The sequence below is a fragment of the Tigriopus californicus genome, chromosome 2 (assembly GCF_007210705.1).
Source record: "Tigriopus californicus strain San Diego chromosome 2, Tcal_SD_v2.1, whole genome shotgun sequence".
NCBI lineage: Eukaryota > Metazoa > Arthropoda > Copepoda > Harpacticoida > Harpacticidae > Tigriopus > Tigriopus californicus.
Window position 1 is genome coordinate 12,328,648 of NC_081441.1, and position 19,574 is coordinate 12,348,221.

A 19,574-nucleotide genomic window follows, 5' to 3' on the forward strand; every position below is an offset into this window, starting at 1 on the left:
AGTGTGCCGTGTCCGTGAATCAATACTACGAGATTCCCTCTGAGGTCGGGCAAATGCAAGATCTAGTCCTTAATTGATCTGTGCCGCTACTACGCTCAGGTCAAGTGGAGGTCTATCGCAGATCATATAACTAGATCTCACATTGGCCCGACCTCAGTGCAGAGCAAAATGAATTTTGCGTCAACAGATCTGTGCACCAAAAGAGAGAAGGGTGACCGCCTGATCAGTAATAACGATCTATGACTGCGGGGTCTTCAACGAACGCAGTCAGTGACAAACTCACTCATAAGTCCGGCCACGCTTGCCAATGAAATGTGTGTCACTAAAAAGCAAAATGTATGTACCAGCTGATGAAGGAAAGTGAATTCAAATATTAGATAAGTTCACAGATGAGGATTACGTAAAGTTGCATGGACACTGTTAAAGTCATTGGCATTAGCCAAGAGACTGGAATAATGGGCAGGGTTCTAGTCAAATTGGGCGTGATAGCTTTCATTGGACTGTTCAACAAGTTGTTCCCTATGTTTCCCGCCTCTTGCTGTGACAAAAGAAGGTAGACAATCTAAGATGAGATGCACCTTGGTGGTTACGAACATCCCACTTGCCTTCCAAGCAACACAAAATCCTTGGACACATTCTTCCAAAGCTATACCATTAACTGCACTTCCATATTACTCAGAGTTCAGGTGGTGAAAACGACTGTCTACTTAAACAAATTTTCCACCCGCGAATTCTTTGAGTTCTTCCGTGTAAACGAAATGCCACCATTTTTTCGCTTGATTGTAATGTTGTAGAGAGTATCATCTGTGTTACATTTGTGTTTTATTTATGCCCGTTTTGCCACGTATTCGGAAGCTCTGTGCCATGAAGGTGAATAAATTGCGTCACTACTACTGATGTGATCAAATTGACTCATAATTTGGAAATTTGCTAATTTGTTTGGGAAATTAAAAAATTTGGCAAATTTCCAAATTATGAGTAAATTAGATCACATCAGTAGTCACTACTTCTACTTCAAATTGATTTGGGCAGATGGAAATCATCTTATTTTGACAAAACCATTCGACTACATGCTCTTCTTAGTGTAAAAGGCAATATGTGCGGCATTACCTAATGGAATACCTCCAAAAAAGCGTTGTTTCGACCCAGACTAATTTGAAGGCAATAGTTGCCGAAACAAGGGTCGCGTAAATGTGCCAAAAGCACAGTCTCATGACTTGTAAGAGCTCCCGGCTTTCATACTCAACCTCGACCTTTCTAAAGAGCCAATTAGTCACTGAATTCTCACCCTAGGGCGGGAAAATAATCAGATGGCGGACAGGGACAGTTCATATTTCAATCATTGCTCTATATGATGGTTGCTTTAGTGGGTCGGGCACGGCTCAGCCCTGAGACCGCAGTACTCGCCAATTGATGAGACACATGTTCATCTTGTTAACTAGGTTCACTGATCAAGATCATTTTTCACAAACCTCACCTTTCAGAAGAACCCTTGATTAGAGGTGACAAATTACATCTCCCAGAGCTCTGAAACTTACGTCATCATTCTTTGCTCCTTCGCACGAAATATTGAGAAACAAATTGATTTATTTGTTCTCTAAGCTTTTCCATTCGGGTTCGATTTTAGAGCCGGGCCCGAGGATCAAATGGGGTTCCAACTCCATTCAAGATTTCATTCCAAGGTTTCGCCACTCATTCTGGGAAGTATTTGGATATTTATATCTAACAAAGTAATATCTCAGTCGCGTATCCATGTAACCATTTCTTTTCGAAAGACGAGGACTGTTGGCTTCATTTTGGTGTGTAATTTTGTTTTTCTCTGCAAATCATTCGTACAAAAGGAATTTGATATGACATGCGTTGTCTAAAGATTTTGAAAATTAATTTGAACATGGAATGTCACAAGTGAATCATTGGTTCAAGGAAATGAATGTGGAATTGTTGACTTCTTTTGATGAATGTCATGGATAGAGTTCGGAAAGACAGTTTTTTATGTTAACTTAAGTTTTAAACTATTTCCGCCACTTTTGGGGCAAAAACACGTTGTTGCTATTTTCAACCACAAACTAGGCAAAAGATAATTTAGAAGAAAGTTGACGAATTTCCATTGTGTACAAGAGTTTTTAAGGTGAATCATATGGAATCAACTTCGTCTAATTCTACCCTAAAGAGGAATGAAAAAGTTGAAAAATATTTTGGTATTCACAAAACAGAGGAAAAACATTCATTGCCATTGTCCATTGATTACTGTGAACCAAATCCGCATTTAAATCGAAAAAGATAATATTATTAAACCTTCGCACGAACTGCATCCTCCTAATTTTTGATGTATCTTTTCAGTTCCACTTTTTCTAGTTTGAGTTGATTGTTATCACATTTCAATGGATTTCTAAAACTAAAATATCAGGAAGCTGAAACTAATTTTTATGGATTTCATTGAGCGAGCACCAGCTCTTGCCCAAAAGAACCCGAGGACATTTATTTTAGTAGGAAAGTCTCAATGTAGTTCAAGTAAGATTAATTGTTGATTCGCCAACATTGTGATTGGGACTTCAAAGTCTGTTGTTAATAAGGCCGAACCTTTGTCAACGTTTGCGGCCATCAATCAAAATGAAATCAAACGTAATACGGTCGATCAAACCTGTCCGAAATGAAATTAATTGCCTCCAACTTACTTCAAAGAAGCAAATCTCAATACTCCACCCTCATTTTGTAATGCCTTTTCCTGTTTAATTTGTCGTGAGAAATCAAATCCAGGGTGGTCACAATTTAAAAGACCATTCTATGCAGGTCATTGTTTTAATGTCATCTGAATTGCAAAATCTTGTCGAAGAGAAAAATGGCATTCGGAACATCCGATTAATTCTCATACTAATAAAATATGTATACACGTCATTGGTCCTTATTGCCCTCATTTCAGAAAGACAGACAAGTTCTATTTTTCAGAAGCCTCCATTTTGCCGGGAGAGAGATCTTGATGACTTTATTTTGTCAAGTCCCCTTCTAAACGCGTTTAAGATGGATCGATAAAAGGAATAAAAAAGAAGTAGGGTTACGAAAACCTTCCCTGCACATTTCCGTGGAACTTTGCAAAGCTGGGCTTTTCTTGCATTAAGCTCGGAAGGACAAAGTGTTACATGTACTTCACTATTTGTTGAAACTGTCAATTTCAACGAACCCAAATTAAGAACAAACTGATAACAGTTACAAGAGCTAGATTTTATTATAATACTATCATGACACTTTGATGATGGTGTACAAATGATTAGGGCATTTGCTAAACAATGACAACCTAAATGAATCAACAAAGATACAACGAATATCATGTTTTCGTAATTCGTTATAGATGAAAATTTCAACTGACTGCACATAACTGGCCAATAATTCCATGTCTTTGTTTCGATTTTCTGCGCGTTTTTCTCAATACATACATTTTCAATCAATAAAAAACTGGCCCCCGTTCCTTTAGTTCAAAAATAGAAATCTGACGGTGTACTTCATATTGGAAACAAATAAATACATTGAGAATATTTATTAACACTAATCTAGGAATACCTCTATTTTGAAAAGGCCTTGATTTTTTTTAAAACAAGAATGTCATACTCCCCGAATGTTGTGAGTTGGTTCAAGAGAGACATAGCGTACAATTCACGCCTCACATTAGTATGATTACTTGGGCCGGCCAAAACTTGCATTTCCCGGATACATCTGCAAATCTTCAAATTTTGTCACCAATATTTGACATTTTTCTCCAATCTATTATGCAATTTCAGCCACTTCAGCACAACAATATTAATACATCTGCTATTTTGGATCTCTTTAGATAAATTTGTGACAATTTTGGGGAATTTTGGGGAATTTTGGGGACAATTGTGAGTTTTGAATTTTTGTCATTTTTTCTAGAAATTTGTTTGACATGAAAGTACAAAATAGGTAACAGATATATTGACAACTGCCTGCATATCTATTTCGTCCATCAATTTTGAATAGCTCAGTCTCTATTATCATGGCAGTTTTTGGAGATACATTGTATTGAAAGTTGGAACCCACTTGGCCTGTGCAACATTTTTCTCCTTTAACAGTCAGACATTTCTTAAAATGGTTTCATGGGGGAATCAGTTAATGTTTAGGGGATTATAACCATGCAATATTGAATATATACCACATGCTGGTCAAGCTGATTGGTCTGAGAGGCACCTTGAACAATGCAAGAATCTTTTCCCCAAGTAGGTTTGTTTGTTAAAAAGTCAGAAGGATACAGCCTTACGTTATTTAAGGGATTGAGCTCTGTAATATGGACAGAGAAGCTAGGCAAAGGACTAGAATTTATGTCAACACATTGTCGATTCGCATCGACAATAACATTCTTTTTCAAATGACATTTCATAGATACATGTGCGTTTTTTTTCAAAACTAAGCAATTTTCTGAACCAAAAGTGATGGCCTCATTAAACTAACGGCATAGCAATCAGCAAGAAAAGTCGAGACGCGGGGATACTTACCAACTAATTTGTAAAATTATGAAGTTAAAAAGTTAAAAGTTTGAGAACTCAAGATGGAGAGCAGAATATCACTCAAGTTGTTAGCTTCCTCAGGATAGGATTGATTTGACCTAAGAAGGAGCTAATTAGTAAACGCCCAGCTTGTTAATCACATTCCGTACCAATCAAACAAAGTTCAACTTTTCTTCTTGTTTGAGGGTCACTTGAAGTGGATTTCAGGACATGTCAATGAATAAGGGCGGCTTTACGCTAGGATTGAAAACCAGGATTGAATCCGGTTTGAGGATGGAAGTAGGTCTAGCGCTAGCCCTGGAGCTCGTTGCCATATGAGTCTTTTTGTTCGACTTCAGTACAGTGAAGAACTGGAGTCGCTCCAGCACTAGACCCAGGGTGTATCCGCCCTAACATTCTTAAATTTCTGAAAATGTCTATGAAACGCTAAAAGCTCAATTCTCTGTTGTTGCCTAACCTCCAGGGGGTTACCATGTGGGACCAATCCAGATCATTATGAAACACCCGGTAGATAGCGCAACCATCAATCTGCCATAGTAGAAAATTTATCTGCATCATAACTACTCTAGTTACTGGATAGCCAGACTTCAATAAAAAAGCACAAAGCTCATTTATACCCTTCTTCCTTTTCTCTTCAATGGTCATCCCTCTTGATGAACTTGCCATATTTCTGCTAGAGGCCATGATGTTTTAAATAAAGATTCAATAGCGCTTTAGAGTTGGATCAAAAACACGAATTCACGTGTTTGGCTCTTAAATTGCCAAAATATGATAAAAATGTGTAAGATATTACCCACAGGATTGAAAACGTCTAAATATTCACTTTTTTGGAGAAAATTGCCAAAATATTAAAAGTGTAGCGAGATGCTAATTGAGCTACTGCGTTAGCCCAAATTCACTATATATACCGTCGTATGAGAAATACAAAACCAGTATAATGTTAACCAATCTACTCACTACATCTTGAGTGGCCTTGCGGCCCTCTTTGTTACAAAAATATCTTTTTTTTCATTTAAATTAAATGCTTTGACCCGCAGGAACAAAAAGGAGCGCTGGAAAAATATGGCAAAAGAAAAAACAAGTTAAGTTGGGGCACGGCCTGCAATGGTGGAATATTTTGCCTATTCACACCATCGTATAGTCGACATTCGTTTCATGTAAAATTTCCTAAGCGTTGAATTGCAAAACATAAATCGTATTAACCATTTTGCAATTTCGAGCCATATTTTTCCCCCCAAGAGTAAGGATAACGGTAAAGGTAACTTATTACTTTTTTGTAGCGGATACTTGTTTTTTGTTACTTAAGTCCTTCGTGTATGCTTGAACTTACATTTGGGTGGTCTTAACGACATCAGCCAATCTTTAACTAATGATTGTTTACTGTGCCGCCTTTGTAAGCATAAAAATATGAAACTGATCGAAGGACTATGGAAAACAGGACACTACCAAGACCAATAAAAAGAGGTTTGACAGCTGAACTCGACTGGTAATTTTCACCCTAAGCTTGACAGGCCATTTTCGAGGGTTCCTGTTTGAGGCAAGAAAGTGCAGCGGAGATATACCTTACCCAATAATTTCAGAGACATCGCCAAGAAAATCCCTTGGCTCTACATGCAACACATTCATTTCAATTAGATCTAAGCCTTGAAGGCTGGATATTCTCACGTTCCATGGCAATGGTTCTCAGGCCCATTGTTCTTACCCTTCCTTTCAGGGATGGGAAATTATTACAGACCATTTTTGACCACCTCGCAGAAAATGGCAGAAATTGGTCCGAGATAAGTGGCAGAAAATGGCAAAAGATAGAAATCTTCTGACACATTGAACCTTTCACTTTTTTTATCATAATTACATACGTTTTCACTAGAGATTTTTTTGGCTCCCTCGCGGCTGCTTGGTGTGTGCAATGGGGATTGGTTTTGAACACATCTAGTTACGTGATTCTCTGAATATAGAACCAGGCTGACCAGGTTTTTTTTCAGCCAGGGGTAAATTCAATGCTAAAAAATCCCAATTGGAATTGGAAAATGCTAGAACAATGGTACTTTTGTAAGAAAAGCATTTAATTCATGGTGCTTATAAAGGATTTCGGTTTCACAATGGCACAAGTCGAGATCACGTTTTTATGTTTTAATTCATTTTTCATTCCTGTTTTGGAGCTCGCTGAGAACAGACGCATTTAGTTTGCTCTCGTTCTTATCTCCCAGAAATTTCGAACCAAGGTGTGACTTCCTCTGTTGCTCCTTGGTTGCTGTGCACGTGTAGTGTTCGTGGTGTTTGTGTGTGGGTGAATGAATGGGAATTGCCATTCATTCACTCAATTAGGTTTGGTTTTTCACGGCTCTTTGGTAAGACGTAATTACTTTAAAACCTAATAAGTTTATTCCTCATTTATGTTTATGTCTAGCTTTAGCAGTTTCTTTCTGATTTGTAGTGTAGTTTTTCTAGTTCCAAATCGTTATGTGTAGTTCTTCAGTTTGATTGTATTGGTCCTTTGGAGTTAGAATTTATTGTTCATTACTGTATTGATTTATTTTGTGTTCGACCAGTTAGTTTGAGTTTATTTCTGTGTTTTCTTGTTGATGTCCTAGTTTACATATGTTCTTGATTCCTTGCTTTTTCTCGTCACTTACTTCTTGTTTACTATCTCCATCTTTGATTTGTATGTTAGTTTGATGTGAAGTATTTCATTCCTATTTTGCTCTGTTGTCCTGTATCTCAGGACAAGATTGCACAGCTTCTTTAGTTCTTTTCTTCTCTTTTTCTTGGCCTGTTGATTTTGTTACTAATAGATAGTTCCTCCTGCATTCATGATGGAAGCTATTTTAGGAAAAGTCAGCAAGAGAGGCTAGACAATGTTTGGACCTGGTCTTAGCTGGAAAGGATCCTTCCATAGTCAATAAGCCGTTTATTATAGAGGCTTTAGTTGCTTGGGTCAATGAAACCAGGGTGCTGCTTGAAGAACAGGCTCACCCAGTAGTTGAGAAGTCGACTAATTTGACCAACGTAGAAGTTGAAGTAGTAGCTCCTCTTGAAAAAGCGCAGGATAAGACAGTTGTAGAGAAAATAGTCTGTCCTGTTTATCGAAAGCAGTCTTGTCCTGAAGAAGGAAAAGGCTGTCAGTTTGACCACCCTAAATGGTGTCAAAATTCTCAAGTTCGGCCTTGAGAAGTACAATAGTAGAAGGGATGTTCAAAGGTAGATTGTCCTTTTTTTCACCCTACATGTGCCGTCAGTCCATGAGACTTAAGACGTGCTTTAATGTACGGTGTACCTCCGTCCATGTGAAGGGACGCAAAGAAAGCCGAGAAATAGGATAGCTCAGTTTCGTAGTTTTAGAGCTGACCCTATTCCTAAACCTAATCCCACCCCACCCCCTTCCTTAACCCATTTAGCTTCCTCCCTCCCTCTCCTCCTACCCCCACCCTCTCTCCCAATTCCCTCCTCTTCCTTCAAATACCCAATCCATATTCCTATAAAAACTCTCCTCCCTAATATTCTTGCCCCACCCCTATTCCCAAAATACGTTTCCTATTCAAATGTAGCTGCCCAACCCATTCCTCAAACCCACCATCCATTAGCTCATGCATTGCCTTCAGTAGAACGTAGCTTTGTTGATAAGAGGGATTTTTTACGGTTGGAGAGGATGGTCCAAGATCTTGTGAACTTGTGTCGTCAAAAGAGAGGCCGTAAGGGGCTATATTTGAACGTGCATTGTCTGATTTCTAAAAAGACAGCACAAAAGTTAAGATCTTAGAAGAACTACCGTTGAGAGAGAGATTGCATTCATCTCTATAACAGAAACCTGGCTTCGCCAGGGGTCTTAGATGAAGAACTAACCTGTTTGTTTTCAACTTAGTTCGTTGTGATAGGATACGCCCTGATAATCCCATATTCCCACATGGGGGCGTATGCCTATATGTTAGGAATGATTTGCACATTAGTCATGTACAAATGTCGAATGGAGAAGTAGAGGTCTTAGTTTGTCATCTTCGAGGTCTTGATTTGTCTATTGTTACAATGTATAGACCCCCTTCTTGTTCAGCAAGCTCTTTTTCGTCAGCTCTCCAATTCACTGGAATGAGTTGGACCTGGCAGTTTGCTCGAAGGTTTCTTTGTAGGGGACTTTAATTTTCCGGCTAGCGTTGTAGAGTGGGAGGTTAGTCCTGATGGGTATATTCCCATTTCGAAATCGACATCTCAGTCGTTCGAAAAGCTGGAAGAATTCGCGATCTTGCGCAATTTCTCCAGCACGTTGGTGTAGCCACTAGAGAGAATAGCGTTCTCGACTTGGTCTTTTCCAATGACCCTGATCTGATCCAGTATGTCCATGTGACACCTACTAATCTGTCAGATCATCATGTTCTTGAGATAGGGTCGACCATTAGTCAAAAGCCGGCGTGCTCTAGAGTAAAACCGCCCAAAAAGGTCGTTTGGCTAAGTTCAAGTTCAAAGATGAACATTGGCCGTTGATTATAGAAAGATTAGAAGAACTTGACCTGATTTCAATTCTGAAACAGGAATCGTCCATAGATGCAGCCATTGATAAGTTAGTTTCAGTTTTTAAGGAATTTGCTCCAGTTTAGCAATCTCTGAATGTGTTCCGAAGGTGGTACACGGACAAAATTCCAAAATATAGGAAGACTTGTTTCAAAAGAGTTGCAAACTAGCAAAAGGCTGAAGAGCACTTCGAATCCAGTAATTGTGGCTAGTCTCCAAAAAAATTGGACGTAGTTCAGGGTAAGATTAAGGCCTCCATCGAATATGACCAGTTACAAACTGAGAGTAAGGTGGTTCAGGAGGTCAGGTCGAATCCGAAGGCATTTTTCTCTTATGCGAACTCTAAGAGAAAAATGAAACACTCTGTTGGGCCTTTTGAGGTTGATGGGGCAGCCATTAGCAATGTAAGGACTATGGCTAACATGCTTGGAGATCAGTTCTCTAGTGTGTTTTCAACCCCACTGAGTTCGGAAGCAACAGCTCATTGCTCTGAAGATGAGTCTGTTGAGATTGACATGGTTAGTCAAGCTGAGCGTTTAGATGATCTTGTAATCACAGATCAAGATGCTTTAGAGGCCATAAGGGACTTGAGGCTTTCCGAGCTCTCCTGGTCCTGATGGTGTGACATCTCAGTTTCTGATGAGATGCTCACTGGTTCTCGCTCCTGTTTTCTCGTACTTGATGCGCTGCATCTTGGATCAGGGCAAGTTTCCATCTTCACTAAAGTTAGCTCATGTTGTTCCAATTTTTAAAGGGGAGATAAGTCGCTCCCAGTAAATTACAGGCCGATTTCTCTCACTTCGAATATTGCGAAGGTGTTTTGAGAAGATCATGAAGTTCAAACTTGTTGAATTCTTGATATTCATGAAGTCCTTCCTCCTAGCCAGCATGGGTTCCGAGCACATTTTAGCACGGTTACCCAACTGATTGAACATATTGAGCGGGTTATTGAGGACTAGAGAGTCATGAATCAGTTGATGTAGTTTATCTCGACTTTGCCAAGGCCTTTGACAAGGTAGATCATGGGCTTTTAGTTAACAGGCTCCATGAAATTGGGATCCAAGCCAGGGTTCTCAATTGGTTAAAAAGTTTCATTTCTGGTAGGAAGCAATTGGTTAAGGTTGAGGGATCCCTTAGTGACATACATGATGTCAAGTCAGGTGTTCCCAGGGTTCGATCTTAGGGCCCCTCTTGTTTATAATATTCGTTGCCCCGCTTCAAAAGCTTAGTATCACTGCCAGTCTCTCTTCTATTGCTGACGATACAAAGTTAGTTTCTGGTAGGAATGGCCAAGATTCCGTAGCCTTGCAAAGGACTTAAATCGAATCTACTCTTGGGTAACTGAGAGTAATATGGCCCTGAACGGAATGAAATTCCGCTCATTGACATTTGGGTCAACTCCTTTAAATACTCCACTCATAGATAATGGAGGTAAAGAATATTGAGCAGGTCTCATCTATGAAAGATCTAGGTGTAGTCCTCCAAAATAATGGAAAGTTCGATGAGCATATCCAGCTGAAGGTGGGTAAGGCTTTTAAATGTGTGGTTGGATATATCGCACGTTTAAGCTCCAGAGATACCATCACGATGCTAACTCTGTACAAGTCGATTGTCCAGCCACATCTTGAATACGCCTCACCCATTGGGCTCCAATGAGTTCAGCAGGTTTGCAAAAGGTCGAGCAAGTCCAAAGATGTTTCACTAGGAACATCACAGGAATGAGAGAGCTCTCGTATTGGGAAAGGTTAGAACGGTTGGGATTGTACAGTACTCAGAGAAGGTACGAAAGGTATCTGATATTGTACGTTTTCAAAAGTATCCATGAGCTTTGTCCCAACCCAGGGTTTAGGGTCAATTCTAGTGACCGTAGAGGCTTAATGTGCGTTTTGAGAGCACCTTCAAGTCTTCGAGAATCCAGGCTAGTTCGAACAATGAAGTCCACTCTCTTCTTTCTCGGGCTCCTTCATTGTTTAATTTGCTTCCCTCTGATATTCGTAGGAATACGTAGGCCTTGTTGATCCGGTAGCATCTTTCAAGTCAGACTTGGACATTTTTTAGATAGCATTCCAGATCAACCCTACATTCAAGGATTAGCTCGGTCTGCCAACTCAAATTCGTTGGTAAGACCAAATATCATATAAAAATTGAAAGGTAATAAATAGACGAATTATAATCTTTCATTTTAATAGTACTGGGGATTGCATTCCCTGTAGCGGTTAGAAAAGCCCGTGAAAAACCAAACCAAAAAAAAAAAAAAAAAAAAAAAACAGGGGGAGCTAGGGTTTAGATGTTGCAACAAAGCTCAAAGCTGCATGGCGCACCACTGAAGTGATGTGTTGAACAAAGCGCCTTGCATAGGTATTTAGCCTTGTCTTGCTCTCCTTTTCTCATGTATTGAAGTTTACTCTCCAAGACCACTTGAATCTGATATTGATTAAATGCTTCACTTAAGCATAAATAACTTACAGTACTTTGATAAAAATTTCTTTAGGTTGACCAGATTGAGAGGAAGACCATTTCAGAAGTTTTGGGAAGACAATTTCCAAACCAGCTACCTTTTTGGGCCTGTTTTATGTCCAGAGGCGTTAATTTGACAATCTAGCTTCTTGTACCTCAAACTGTAGGTCTGTTTTCAAACAATCCCCGCGTCTGTGGGTTTTGCTAACAAATCTTTAGATTTTGGGAGCTGGTCTTTGGGTCACCCTGGCTTCTAGGTACTCTCCTCCCGCGCGACTTTTGACTGCCAAAATAACTCTCAACTTGTACCATTCAATTATAATTGGCACTCGTTGACAAGTTATGTACAGGCAATATTTTGAAAATTATATTTAAGAAAAAAAATTGAAAAACACCAAAGACAAATCTTGAAGTAAGAACTGATGCAGTTGAGTTTTTTATATTCTCGTAATTTTGAACCTTGTGACTCAGAAGGGGACGTCAAAAAGAGACAAGCTTGCAATTTGAAGCTCGTGGATAATAATTTAGTTGCTATGTAGAAAAAAATCTCATTTATCACAATGCTTAGGAAATTGCTCAGATTTAACTTAGTGTAGAAATGTGCGCTTCGAAATTGGGCCCATTTGGTTTGCTGGGATCATGCCATTTTGTCTTATATCATTGACAATTGTTTTTTCATTAAGTTCAAGCATATAGAGCACAGGTGGCCATTTTGGACCAACGTCCGCCATTTTCTGCCATTTTCTGCCATTGTCTGCCATTTTTTGCCATTTTCCGCCCCTTTCTGCTATGACATGGTAGAAAATGGCAGAAATTCCTTCAGAGTCGCTTTTTGCCACCACTGCCTCCTCTATCTAGAACGACCCATCTCCGTGGCTTTTGGATCAAAACTCGTTTTGGATGATTTCTAACCTTAGATCACCAAAGTTCAGGAGAGGGGAAATCGATAGAATCTTACTTAAAATGGGAAAAGTGAGGCAAAGAATGCACTCATAAATCATGTCACTTTTCTTGTCTTAAAAATAAAAGATGTCCAATCATATACAAAGACATTTTCTTTTTGAAAAAAAATAGCTCACGAAAAAGACTTGGAAATTCCGCTGAAGACGTGCATGACTTCAGCCATGTTTAAGAGTTAAAAAAATGTGTTGAATGTGTACATGCAATAAAATCAAATTATTACCCCCATTCTTGATCACTACACAACTCTTATCTTATCTTACTTGCTAACACAATTCTACCAAAAACCTTATCTCGCCTCAGCTTTTGAGTACAAGTCATTCACAGTTTAAGTGCTGCCTTTCCCTCTCAAGATCCATCGAGTCCTTTCATAACTCGAGTAGTCGCTTCTTGGGACATGGGACTCTAAAAATGATCTCAAGTTCATTGTTTGCCACAATTCACTGGCACTCGAACAAAGTTACCCCCATCATTCTCGCTCCGAAGTTTCAAGCGAGGGATGTTGATGATCCTTCTCCACTCGAGAGACATGTTCCATACCTCAAAAGTAATATAATCTGCAGATTTGTTGAAAAATAATTGCAACCTTCAAGGTGGCAGGAAGTTTTTCATCTTCTCTGGTCTTCCCAAGTTTAAATGAACGTGTTCCGGTCTTGGATTCAAGTCCTCCAACTTTCAGCTTTCAACTTGTAAGAACCTTTCATCCTAGCCTATTTTCTGACAGTTTATTCAGAGATGGTTCATGTAGATAGGTAAATCTAACGTACAATGAGAGTGATATTATCTATGCATTCAATCCTTGGTGGAATCTTTCTTCTCCTCCTCCTCATGGGGAACATAGTTCTTCTTCCAATTGGAAGATCCATTCTTCTGCTCATCCACAACGTTCATTTCCGCTTTCCGTCCTGATGGATAACCCTCATAAGGCACGTAGTTGGAGACCCATCGGTCGGTCTTGTTCTCTTTGGGATCCGTTCCTGGGAATCCGGCGTTGATTTGCCCGGTCTTCTTCTTACTGGGCTTGACAACCACGTTGTTGGCCGCACCTTGATTGACGTTGTAGTTGTCGTTGCCCGTGGTCATGCAATGGGAGGCCAGGAAGAGGATGGCGGTGAAGATGGTGAACACGAGGATCACGATGAACAAGTGTTGGGAAAGGGTGTATTGGGCGTGGACGATCCCGACGATGCTCAACGAGAAGATCACAATCCCGGCCAACTAGAAAAAATAATAAGGAGACAAAGGCTTTAGACAATTGAGATGAGAATGGTGTTATCTAAAAGTTGAGGACTAAAAGAAGACCTCGAAGAAAAGAACCAAAGAGGAGATGGGGAACATGTGAGAGCGTAATGTGATACTTTTTAAAAATGGGTGAAATTTATGGTCAAATTGTTTGTGTATTACACCAGCAATGACATGGCGAATTTGTTAAATTGGACGTCAACTGCAAGAGTTTAGAAATATGGCTATATTATATTTAGATGTTTGAGGTAAAGTATATCATTTCGCGTTTTTTATGTCTCTTTGCTGTAGTTTTGACGAGGAATGAGAGGAAAACACTAAAGTGTGTGGCGTCATCTATTGGCAGATTTGAAAGAATTTGAATTTCTTTGTCTTCAAAAGACACGAAATGACAGTTTTTGACAACTCTTACATGGTAGCTCCTTTCTTTAATGTCTAAAGCCTTACCCAAAACTTATCTAATTAAATCTTGGATAAAACTGACTCAAAACCAAGTAATGATTCATTCAGATCGAAATCAACGAGCAATCTAATTTAAAAGGATCTGGCAAGCTAATTGATAAATAATGACGATTAAATGTTTAAACACCTGCCCTTTTTGAATGCAGTATTTGCCCATCCTTAGACTTGATTGGTGTCAGAAAACATGTTTAAATCAACTTTTAAATGTCATCAACTTCCTCAGGATTTGTTATAAAACTCAGATCCCACCTCAACCAAGCCTTTATGAGAGAAAATATCCTTGTTCATTAACTTTATTGTACCCAAGAGACAATCAAAATGGTTTTGCTTACACCACAATAAGGTCTTTGTGTAAGTTTTTAGTGCAAAATTAGGTCTGACTTTTTGGGTTGAACATTTATGATTTAGCCATTCTTTTCCACACAATGGCGATATTGGATTTGCTCTGAGCAGCAATAAATTCATGATTCATGCAATTTCAGTCTCAAAAGCTACTAGTGAATCAGACACCACCGACAATACAATCCCTTTGGGTTTTTAACGACGTCAGAAGAACCATACGAATTCTAACGATAAAACGTGAATGGAGATGTGCCTGGAATGCCAAAGCAATGTTGTATTGGTTTCAGTCACACGTTCACCAATTCAAGGATGACGTATGAGAGAAGTATGTTGTATTACAACTGGATAACCTGGAAGGTTTCGAGTTCGAATCCAGGTTATGAAATGTTGCTTAAAGTTCTGTCCCCTAGGCGACAACTAAAGCTTTTATATTCTGTGAAAGTTGACATGGTTAACGTTTTTAACGTTTTACCAACAACGTCACTAGACAATGGAGCATTGAAATAGATCTGCTCCCTAAGTTACTTTGACTTGAGAACAGCAACCAAAACATTCCATAATCAAGGTTTCCAAGAACGCTACGATTTCTTAGTGTCACAATTCTAAGAAAAATGTGAGATGCTTAGTTGATCATTTTTAAAACCAAACTGGGTTTTAATGGGATATGACGGCTTCAGTTCACCGTCTGCGTCCTTTCGCACCACAAAAAGTGTGCGCTATGTTTCCGTCACACTGAAGCGTGTATAAAAACCAACCTTTGGCAACAGATTCTGATTTTAAAACGATTTCCTGTATAATTTCAACAACTTTCAGTATTCTGCAAAGGGCCAAACAATCATGTACGTACTTTATACGTTGACCAAGTAACTTTGCAATTTGCATTGACTTGCCTATAATTCTCATAAAAAATTAAAACAATAATTGAACGAGAACTTCATTAAAACTCACTCGGTGAAAAGGCCTTCGTATTTCTTTTTTGCTCGCTAACACGCGAGTGGTTCTATCGATAAAATCATAAACTAGTAGCTGTTTCAAAACCCCCAGCTAGTCCATCACGTCCGATGACAAACGTACTACTAACTCAGCATTGTCCCAAGTCTTGGCATTAAGCCCCAGAAACGATAAGGAAACGAAGGGCAGCAGCCTCATTCTTCTAATTCACTTCATGCCCAAAGAGGCCCTTAAAGTTCCTCGGATTCCTTATTGAGCTTACGTCACCTTCACCGATAAAGCAGCTCATTGTTCACCAACAAACTCTGGCGTCGCTTTCAATGCTCTGGGATACCTGATCTTCCACCCTGTACCTTATGGCATTACATAATAATCCAACGTTTCGTTTCAATCGCCACAGCCAACAATGACAAAAAGGTCTTTTGATGTGCCTGAGTTGAAACAGACATTGACAGCAACGAAACTGGCAGAAAGTATTGAACTATCTAGGATGCGCACGTTAAATAACTAAAAATTGCCCATTACTAAGCCTTCAAGAGCATGTAGAAGCATCAAAGTGTGAAATCCCGGAATCCCGGCCCAAAAGATTTTAGCGTCTTCTCGTCAAAATGCCACTTTCAACGACCATGAAGTGGCCATTCAGATCCAGACGGATGGATGCAACCTTGATTGTGGTGGCAGTAATGTAGTAATGTGCATGGATTCATGGAATGCACTTGAAAGAAGACAATCTTCCGATTTTCCGCCGAGTCCTTGAAATCAGTCCCATTTGCAGGCCTCATCATCATCCCTTTCATTGAATATCTTCAGAAGATGGATGGTGATTCATCCAGAGAAAAGGACTCCGACCTTCCCATCGATATTAAGTCAAGTTCTGTTGGCGATAGGAGCCCACTTTTTAACTGGAAGTTGATCTGAAGCGCATTCAAGTTTGAATATGGTAGGTTTTGTATGAAGAAGACGACTACTTTCAAGTTTGTCATAATCGCCTGTATATATTAAGGCTATTAGAAGAGACATCGATGTTTCAGTATCCTTACGGCTATTTATGACAAGCTTAAAAACTGAGTTTGATGAAGCATTATCATGAATGGAAGCATGCCTCCCCTTCCATGTTCACCCACGCCATTAATGCATTGAAGAATTAAGCAGCGAGCGAGAAAGACACTTACCAAAAGAAAGACAGCGATGATCTTTTGATATTTAGACATAGTGAGTTGAAGGGCAAGTCCGCTTTTTCTTGTCGCTCTTCTTTGAGGAGGAAGTGGGAAAAGGTTTTAAAAATCTTGGGAATTCCTCTTGTCCTCTATTCAACGTTGTTTGACGATCGAAGAGGGGAATGGCTGTTCGTACTATTACCGGTAAGTGCAGTCGATAGCTCTATAATGAGACAGACGACTCATCTATTCTTTGATTGTTGTTAGATGGTTTAGAAGCAAGCGATTTTTTGAAAAACCACTCGAGCCTGAAAAGACACGGTTCAATGTCAATGTGGAAGGTCATTTGAACACATTGTTGTTCGTTTAATCCGGTTTCCGTGCATCAGACAGTTAAGAATACAAACACGACAAAGGCAATCCAAAATCTGCTACAAAAACGGGGACACAAGTTGGCTATAATCACATTAATTGCAGGGGGATGATTTTGTTTCGGTTTTGGAGATTGAGATGGTTCAATGAAGAATTGAAGAACGTAGTACCATGATTATTCTAATAGATTTGGTTAGTTTTATGATAAGTTAAAAATTAAACATAGTTTTGTTGAAATGTCAAAAATGTGTTCCAGAGTTTTTACTTCAACAAAAATAATATTATATTAGGAATTTGATGCACACTGGATTAATAGTGATTGGTGTAGGATTTACCCAGCTCTTATGGTTTTCAGATCGTCATGTGAAACCTTGAGAAGTTGAAACTTATTTTTAAATATTAGATGGGTTTTGCCGCATGAAACAAAGTGGCACGAATCGTTGACTAAAAAGGTTATTCTTCAAAGTTATGAAGCCTCCGGTTAGACTACGATCAAGGCCTTTTTTCCACTCTTCATGAAAAAAAAACTTCATTAATCTGGTTGAGGAGTAAAATATTTAGGACCTCTATTTTGAAAGCCTTTTTCTATCATGTTTTGTCATTATTGCATGCCTGATAACATCTCTGTGATGGAACAATGTATGAACAATCAGTTAGAATTTTGGACAATGCTTAATTGAGAATATCAAAACCATTCCGTTTTAACGGGCCTAGTCATTTTAATAGCTCTATCATTTTTCTCATGCCTTATTGAATTCATGAACTTGCCTTGCTTCAATGACAGTTGCTCCTATATCCTTGTTCTACAATGACACTTCACTTAGGTTTAAGAAGTAATAGAAATGCCGGAAGCTACTGAATGAGAAAACATGCTTTGTCTAATGGTTTTAAGTGGATTGCAGTGTCAACCATAAGTATCCTACAAGTAGCTCGCTTAATGTATTTACTTGAACATTTTCAAGACATTTTCCCAAACGTTGTTTTTTACGAAGTCATCGGTAAAGAAGGACAACAGATTGAAGGTGTTTCGCATATTTAAGAACGTACTGGAGACTCCCAAAGAGGCCATAGATTTCACTTCAATTTACGATCTTGGCCATCTTCCTTACTCGAGTTGTCATAGGATCAAGAAAGTGAAGACATAAATTCTATCTCGTTGTGGTGAGTGCATGACTGTGGCTTGCAAAAAGCTGTTGTTCGTCTTGATTGTCTTGTCACCGAGTGCAATTAAGGGTCTGTTGTGGCACGAAGAAAAGAAAACGTGTTTTCTACAAGTGTGTGAAAAAAAGACGGACTTTTCCAGCCGAGAAAATATCCCCCTTGGTCATCTGCTTTCAAGTGAAAGTGATTGCCAATCTACTCGGAGAAAATATGATCTAATTTGTGGTGGTCGTCAATTAATCACGTTTCAAAAGCAGTCTAGAATCCTCCCGAAAACAACCCTCCATCCTGTTTCCTATTCATATCAGTTGTGGAGTTGCAGAGAACTCGTTAAGAGGATTGGAAACTTCACAGACTTTTTCGACAACATTCATTCATTCTAATCTGGTGTAATTACCTGTTCAAACCGACCGCAAGCACATTAACGTGACATCTGTAGAGTTCTTGAAGAAGTTGAATCATTGTAGGTTAGAGTTTGGGTTTAAAAGAATGTTGCAGTAGAGTGCTACATTCAACGGAGTAGAATCAACAGAAACCTTGGTGGAGACTTTGTTTTTGTGAGGGTATTGATCATTCCAAGTTGAATATGTTATGCTTTAGGGATTATGGTACATTGAAAAATTCACGAGCTACATTGAATGTATGAAAGAGTCGACATATTCCTCGAAAATGGAAGTGGTAATCGTTTAAAAATCTGGCATCAATGAAATTAAAATCATTGAGCTCAAATCACACATAATTATTTAAAGCGTTTTTCAAGACGAACACTTGGATTTGCAAAATTTACCTTCAAATGATTGCTTGGTCGGTTGGTTGGTTGGTTGGGCACTTGGTTTCGAACTGACAAAACTGGGATCAATGTCAATTTTCCGACGGTAATATCTCGTTTTCAGTTCCTTGTGAATCCGAATGAATTTGTCGGTTGCTTCCTTCACTGAGATGATAATTGAACTTCTTTCTTGACAAGAGTGGGCTCACGGCGAGCCTAAAATGACGACTGGTTTGTGGGCCTGGTGATTTTTTTGGTATCCCATGTATGTAGATGGTCCGTAGGTACGTATGTACTGCGTCGTGAATGTGCGTAGAAGCAGGTTGAGTGCTCTGCCCTCCTCGGGAATCCACGCACCATCGCTTCAAATCTCCAGGATTCATGTTCAAGTGACCAGATGTAGGTGGGCTTGCAAGCCAAACCAGATCTTGCTTGAACGCCATAAAACCGAAAGCACTCCTAAGTTGAATTCGTCGTTTAAGGGTCAGGGACTGTTTGCAGTATTTTATCATTGCAATTAGGATTCAATTCAAGACATCTAAGGCATTTTATCAGTAATTTTTTTTTTCACAAGATGTTAAAATTTGAAAGTATTTTTGTGGTCAAAAAATTACAGGGCTAGGTTTCAGTGAGCACAAATTTGAGTTCCGTAAGGACTACGCATCTTTACCCACGAAACCTTGTCAT

At 39.2% G+C, this 19,574-nt stretch overlaps 1 protein-coding gene across 2 annotated transcripts; it reads right to left on the minus strand.

Annotated features, from left to right (window-relative positions):
- Positions 1–13,141: 13,141 nt before the first annotated feature.
- LOC131893417 (uncharacterized) lies at positions 13,142–19,238 on the minus strand. 2 transcript variants are annotated; one of them, XM_059243440.1, is made up of 3 exons: positions 18,906–19,238; positions 16,601–16,808; positions 13,142–13,649 (listed from the first exon to the last, which is right to left on the minus strand). In XM_059243440.1, the coding sequence occupies exons 2-3, from the start codon at positions 16,637–16,639 to the stop codon at positions 13,224–13,226; spliced, it is 465 nt and encodes a 154-aa protein (XP_059099423.1). In that variant the 5' UTR covers positions 16,640–16,808; positions 18,906–19,238; the 3' UTR covers positions 13,142–13,223. The 2 variants fall into 2 exon arrangements, with proteins under 2 accessions (XP_059099423.1, XP_059099422.1); XM_059243439.1 differs by having other exon boundaries at positions 16,601–16,893.
- Between the last annotated feature and the right edge of the window lie 336 nt (positions 19,239–19,574).

Bases quoted from the DNA above. Each gene is read 5' to 3' on its own strand.
- LOC131893417 (XM_059243440.1), bottom strand. From the start codon at position 16,639: ATGTCTAAATATCAAAAGATCATCGCTGTCTTTCTTTTG. The intron at 13,650-16,600 runs GTAAGTGTCTTT...TATTTTTTCTAG, and splicing joins TCATCGCTGTCTTTCTTTTG to TTGGCCGGGATTGTGATCTT.